The sequence below is a fragment of the Oryx dammah genome, unplaced genomic scaffold, assembly GCF_014754425.2.
Source record: "Oryx dammah isolate SB20612 unplaced genomic scaffold, SCBI_Odam_1.1 HiC_scaffold_8, whole genome shotgun sequence".
In the NCBI taxonomy this organism is placed as follows: domain Eukaryota; kingdom Metazoa; phylum Chordata; class Mammalia; order Artiodactyla; family Bovidae; genus Oryx; species Oryx dammah.
The window spans coordinates 35,539,548-35,545,547 of record NW_024070192.1 but is presented as its reverse complement, the minus strand read 5'-3'; the positions used below and the strand labels follow the sequence as shown (position 1 = coordinate 35,545,547).

Genomic DNA, 6,000 nt, shown 5'->3' with positions numbered 1-6,000 from the left:
TCCCAGGCCTTCAGGATCCTCTGGTCAAACTCGATCTCCTTCTGGGAGGACGTCTAGCCCCTGCCCCACTCCTCCCGGTCTCGTTCGCCCTAATTCGTTGCACCTTCAGTTTCCCTTTTGCCCTGTCCCACCTACCTGGAATTTCCCAGTCCCAGGAGAAACTGCCGAAGCTCGGGAGTGAGCTCACTTCCTTGGAACCAGGAAAGAGCTGAGAATAGCAGGGGTGGGACAGAGAGTGGGGACGCATCTAAGACCAGGTCATTCTTCAGGTTCCAGCTACCCCGCGGAACTGTGTGTGGAGGCAGCAGTGACCGCTGGGTTCAGGAACTGATGCGCTGCTTTGACAGTGGAGGTGAGAGCTTCCCCCTCCTCCCCAGGCCCTGTCCCCAGGGCTCCTGTGCGGCCACCTTACACCCTTCTTTGCCTCAGCCCTTTCTTCTTCAGTATACTTTGACTTAAGTTCCTCTTTACCATAAACCCTTCACCATCACTTTCATGATTTTTGCCAATACATCCTATCACTGTGCATTTACTTAATGTTGTTCTTGAAATCAAGGCACTATTTTTATGTTCCGGATTTTGTGGTGGAGGCTTCCCCAGTGGCTCAGGGGTAAAGAATCTACCTGCCAGTGGAGGAGATAGTGGGTTCTATTCTTGGGTTGGAAAGATCCCCTGGAGAAGGAGATGTCACTCTTGACTGGGAAATCCCATGGACAGAGGAGCCTTATGGGCTGTAGTCCATGGAGCTGCAAAAGAGTCAGACATTACTTGATGACTAAACAACAAGAACAATTTTATTATGGAAATTTGAAAACATGTACAAAAGTTGAGAGATTTGTCCAGTGAACATTCATATAACCACCACCTAATTCTATAATGTTTGATTTTTATATTGGATGTATTTTATATATGTCCATAATAAAGCAAATATATTTTATATTTTACAATATCGAGTTTAAGGCATTGTAACTATATTTGCTTTATTGCCCACCCATCTATCTATGCATCCCTCTATCCCTCATTGATCTGCCTAATATCTTTTTTGTACACTTCCAAGTTGCAGGCTTGACTATACTTTATTCCCAGACATTTAACCATGTATATTATTAAGGAGAGTTCTGTATTTTATTGTTCCTTTGAGGTAAAATTTTAAAACAATGAAATGAATAAATAAGTGTAAACAGCTACTTTTGAAAAACTTAATGGCAACTTGTCCTAAGCAGGAACACCTGTGAAGTCACAAATTTGATATGCTGGTTGTATTTTACTCCTAAAATAAATACACAACCATTAAGACACCAGGTGTCCTTCCAGGTCCGAGCACCTATCTGATTTCATCTACTCTTCCTTGCTACTCTGGCCTTTGTTAATAAAATTATCCCTAAGTTACAGCTAAAAGAAATGAACCCCAGAGAGCTTAGGCGACAAGGGGCAAGGTCACAGCTACTTTGTAACAGAGTCTGGGTTCCAACCCGGGAGTCTTGACTTCCCAGGACATGATTGCCCCAGGGGTTCCATGTTGTAGTTGCTCACTTCCATCTCTCCATATTTTCCCTCTACCCTCCTTTCCTGGCCTTCAGCTGTTCCCTTGATGTTTTCCTTGACCCACTACCCTGCCCTCTGTCTAGTTCTTCACCTTGTCACCTCGTAGCCCTGATTCCTCACTTCTTGCTTCTTCAGAATGTAGACATGCTCAACCTAGGGTGGTGACCCACCAGGGGGGTGCACCTCTTCACAGCACCCAGCTTCCTGAGCCCACAGAAGCAGCACCTTCAGACACTGCCACCACTTCCCAGATGTACTTGCCATCTACCTTGCAGCGTACCCAGCAACCCACTCTTCTGGAAGGAGCACTGTCCTTGGACAGCAAGCTCATCCCCACCCATGAAACTACCACTTACACTTCGGGCCACAGTCTGGGGGCAGAGCCTGAGGCTAGGGAAAACCAGAAGCAGCTGAAAGAAAATGCGAGTCCTGCGGCTGGGACATCAGCCATGGTGCCTGTGTTATCCCTCTTGGTCATCGTTTTCATCCTCACTGGAGTCCTACTCTACGTGGTATGCAAGCGGAGGAGGATGCAGCCCCTACAACATCCCCCAGGTAAACTGGGCTTCTGAACCCCTCCTCCAGGGACCCAGAGCCTCCCTGGCAGGGATTCTGCCAGCAGCAGCTCCCAGGCAGACCCAGAGACAAATACAGATGATGCCTGCACCACTGACTACCCTCGATGAGTGAAGAGTCAGCCCGACTACAGAGTAGAGAGGGAGGGACGCCATCATAGGCCAGAGACCAGCCCTCGAAGTCAGGCAGTGCTTGGAGCAACATCAAGGTGGCAGCAGCTAGAGCAGACTAGTGGGAGATGAAGCTGTGGAGGAAGGTGGGAGCCCTTCATTCAATTCACAGATCTTTACTGTTGAGCACCTGCTGTGTACCTGGTCTATAGCTAATGTTTTAGACTCTGATTCCCCAGTTTAAGCTGTCACCCCTTGCCCCCCTGATACCCTGCCCAACTTCCCTTGATCTCAGAGCTCATCTGTTAATGTCTTTATTTTTTCCAGATCTTGCCGCTTCATTATATACCTGCAACAGGAGAACCAGTGCACAGAATGGAATCTTGTGAGGGCAGATTGTGATTTATTCAGCATCAATTAATATACGAGAACAATCTCTGGCACATGGTAGACACTCTACTTATTGGTCAGTGTTTAATTCACAACTAATCAGCCACTGACCTCCCTTAGACCTTTCCTCTGTTATTTGGATTTCTCCTATACTGTCATATAAAATTTACTGTTTATGTCTTGTATAAATTCCATATTTTTTAACTACTAAAACTTATTTTTATAATTTTTGGCTCTTTTTTCTGCAGACAGGGGTCTTATGCCCTTGCCCCCTAATCATGCCTGATTCTTGGCTTCAGCTTCTCTGCTGATGGCCACCTAGCATCTTCCCCCTCAACATCTCCTCCCAACCCCCACCAGCCTCCTGTCCCATGACCCTTATATTTTGCTCTTGTCACTTCACACCACACCAGTGCTCCTCCCTAGCTTCCACCCTCTCCTGCTTCATGCCCCGACACCACAGTAAAGGCCTGGGCTTTTCCACCCTCCCTCCTCAGCAGCTGCCATGCAGCCTGGTTTTACTTCCTCAACCCCTTACATCGCCATATATGCCCCAATGAGAGTCTGAGCTCCTTGTTTTAGTGTTATTATTTTTATTAGCAAAACCCTTAGTTCTCATTTTGTCTTTTTCAGTGAACCAAAAATGTGTCTTCCTTGGTCCAAGTCTGCGGGAAGCCTAGGGCAGGGACATGAGGAAGTGGGTGTCTAAGTCTCCATCTTCTGTCTGAGCTTGTCCGTACTCAGTGAAGTGCATGGCAGGAGCAACCTGCTGGAGGAGCCAAGGCACAGCTGTGCACAGGCTTGGTCTCTTAAGTGTCTTCCTTCCCACCTTCTGCACCCTTGTCCTCATGGCCTCTGACCAGTACGGCAGGTACAGGGTAGCCCACACTCTCCAGATTCTGTTCTGGGGTATATGTGGAGCTCTCCCTCCAAGCTGTTCACCTGCTTGGCCTAGCTCTCCAGCATCTGCTCACAGGTTCGGGCCACCTCACTGAGCTTGAGGCGAGCATAGTCCACTCGCTTCAGGGCCATTTGACAGTCCTTCCTTGAAGAGTAGCTGGAGCCCTCGTGGGGCTGCCCTGTGGCCACCTACAGGACATTCAGATTGATCAGTGAAGCACCCCTTCCCTCACCCATCTCCCCAAGTCATCAGGTCTTTTGCCTCATTTCTTCCCTGAGTTTGAATTTGCTATGCCAGATGGTTAGCTGGATTACCTAAGGCACATCAATGAACTTCTATTAACCTCCTCTGTAAAGTGGGGATGACTGTAACTACTTCCTGGAGTTGTTATGGGCTTCCCTGATGGCTCACATGGTAAAGAATCTGCTTGCAATGCAGGAGACCCAGGTTCAATCCCTGGGTCGGGAAGATCCCCTGAAGAATGGAATGGCTACCCATTCCAGTATTCTTGCCTGGGAAATTCCATGGACAGAGGAGCCTGGCGGGCTACAGTCCACAGGGTCACAAAGAGTCGGACACGGCTGAGAGACTAACAGTTTCACTTTTCAGAGTTGTTATAGGATTAGATAATGCAGAATGTCTAGCACACTGTACACGTTTAGTAAATGGTGCTTCCTGTTGTAATAACCTCAGAGCCCTTTCAGTCCTGTTCCTTTTCTCGTGAGGTAGCTGTCTGGAGCGCTGTACACTTGAGGTCAGGTCAAATGTCTAAGGGCAAATCCTATAGCTTTCCTATTGTTTAGATGCCCTCTCCCAGGACTTTCCCACCCACTGGCTCATGTGATGCAACTCAGTGACACAGGAAACCTGTCCTGGAAGGGAAGGGTGCTGCCAGGATCGACGGGCTTGCTGGGTAGGGTTGGTTTTGCTTGGCTCCAGGGACCAAAGCTGTGCCCCGGACTCTTGAAGAATAAGGCTAAGGCAGAGAGCTGGGGTAGGAGCGTAGCACGTTCCACCACACACACCTGAGTGAGATAGCGGATCTGAGCCGACAGCTCTGCTTCCACTTGCTGCACCGACGCGCTGAAGGCCGCTGCCTGTCGGTCTAAGAGCCTCTCGTTGGTTTTTTCCTTGGACAGTTCCAAGATCACGGTACCTGCCAGAGTGGAGAGCGGGCGGGGCTATCCGAAGACCGCCAGTATAGGGCCAGCCCCACCCACCCCTAAACCCAGTTGGGATCCCTTCCAACCCAACTTGGTCCGCGCATGTGCAAGCGGTCGCGCCCCTCTCGTCATCGTATCCCGAACCTGCATTCTGAAGAATGGCTCCAATTTCTCTTTCGATGTCTTCCAGGGCGCGTAGTCGCTCGTTCGCCAGGCTGTAGGTAGCCATCGTTACCCCGGGGGTTTTCTTTTGCGAAATACTACGGAAAAACGCCCGGAAGTAACTGTCGGTTTGCGCCTGCGCAGAGAGCGCACCTTAGCCAACACCACAGTTCCCAGGATGCTCAGCGTGGTCTTTCCCTTCTCGTTTCACCTGGTGAACTACAACTCCCAGGGTCTCCTGCGCATGCCCGCTGCGAGACCCCACCGCGTGACCACCTGTGGTAAGACGAAGTATCGAAAATTTCTCCAGTCTAAGGCCGTTCAAACCTGTCCACCTTCACGACACTGTTGTGGTCTGTTTAATTTCTTCTACAAGAATTTCTTGAGCGTCTTCGGGGTGCTGGGTGATGATGGTAGGACCTTTAGGTATTACAGACTGGACAGCCATGGACCCTCTGTCTGCCTATCCCACTCCGCCACCTATCGGGGCCCTGGGAAAACGACTTGGTGAGTGTGACATTATTCGCCGTAGCGCTTCCCTCTGACCGGGAGCTCCGCTAGAACACGGACTGTCAATATATTCTGAGGCGCTTGCTCCTGTCAGCCGTTTCCCTCTCTGATTGCTTATTATGTGGTTGCCTCGGGATACAAAGGTGAGTGAGGTGGACTCTCACGTGAGAGTGGATAGGTGCTTTATTAGGGATACGCCCAGGGTGTATCTCTAGGAATAGAGAAAGGATTCTAGGAGGAAATGTTGCTTGAACTGAACCTGGGGGTTAACCAGGTGACTGAGAGGTTGGAGTGGAAAAGGGAAAGGCACAGCAAGCGCGTAGTGCTGTGAGGGGCCGACACATGGGAAGTCCAATAAGTTTGACTGGAGTGAACGCATTGTGGTTGGTGGCTAGGTGTTACTGGGGAGACCGCAGTGGGGAGCCAGACCAGAAAATGGCTTGCAAGCTAAGGAATTTGAACTTTATTTTGAAGGCATTTGGGAACGGTTGAAAGGTTTTCAAGAAGTGGATTCTGACCAGCTATATCTTTCAGGAAAGATCAATCTTGACAGTTTATGGAAGGTTGAGAATGAAGCCAGTTTGCCCAGGGTTAGCAAGCGAGTGGAGGGTTTTAGTTAAATTTGAGGTATCTAGCATTTAAC

General features: G+C 49.3%; 3 protein-coding genes across 10 annotated transcripts in view; 2 read left to right on the top strand and 1 right to left on the bottom strand.

Moving 5' to 3' along the window:
- Positions 1–2,838, top strand: part of CXCL16 (C-X-C motif chemokine ligand 16) — a 4,642-nt gene extending 1,804 nt beyond the window's left edge. The window contains exons 3-5 of the mRNA XM_040243594.1: positions 270–352; positions 1,681–2,100; positions 2,559–2,838. Of these exons, the coding sequence (XP_040099528.1) occupies positions 270–352; positions 1,681–2,100; positions 2,559–2,620 (565 nt within the window). The 3' untranslated portion in view covers positions 2,621–2,838. The remainder of the gene's footprint in view (positions 1–269; positions 353–1,680; positions 2,101–2,558) is intronic.
- MED11 (mediator complex subunit 11) lies at positions 2,613–5,056 on the bottom strand. The gene is made up of 3 exons (XM_040243595.1): positions 4,830–5,056; positions 4,548–4,678; positions 2,613–3,710 (listed from the first exon to the last, which is right to left on the bottom strand). The coding sequence occupies exons 1-3, from the start codon at positions 4,912–4,914 to the stop codon at positions 3,573–3,575; spliced, it is 354 nt and encodes a 117-aa protein (XP_040099529.1). The 5' UTR covers positions 4,915–5,056; the 3' UTR covers positions 2,613–3,572.
- A 38-nt stretch (positions 5,057–5,094) lies between these two features.
- The window catches only part of PELP1 (proline, glutamate and leucine rich protein 1), a 48,349-nt gene continuing 47,443 nt past the window's right edge, over positions 5,095–6,000 (top strand). For 5 of the 8 annotated variants that reach the window (XM_040243590.1, XM_040243584.1, XM_040243588.1 and 2 more), the window contains exon 1: positions 5,095–5,354. The gene's annotated coding sequence lies outside the window, so the exon portion shown is untranslated. Of the gene's footprint in view, positions 5,355–5,387; positions 5,501–6,000 lie in introns of those variants that run through there. The other 3 variants (XM_040243585.1, XM_040243586.1, XM_040243589.1) reach the window with 3 other exon arrangements.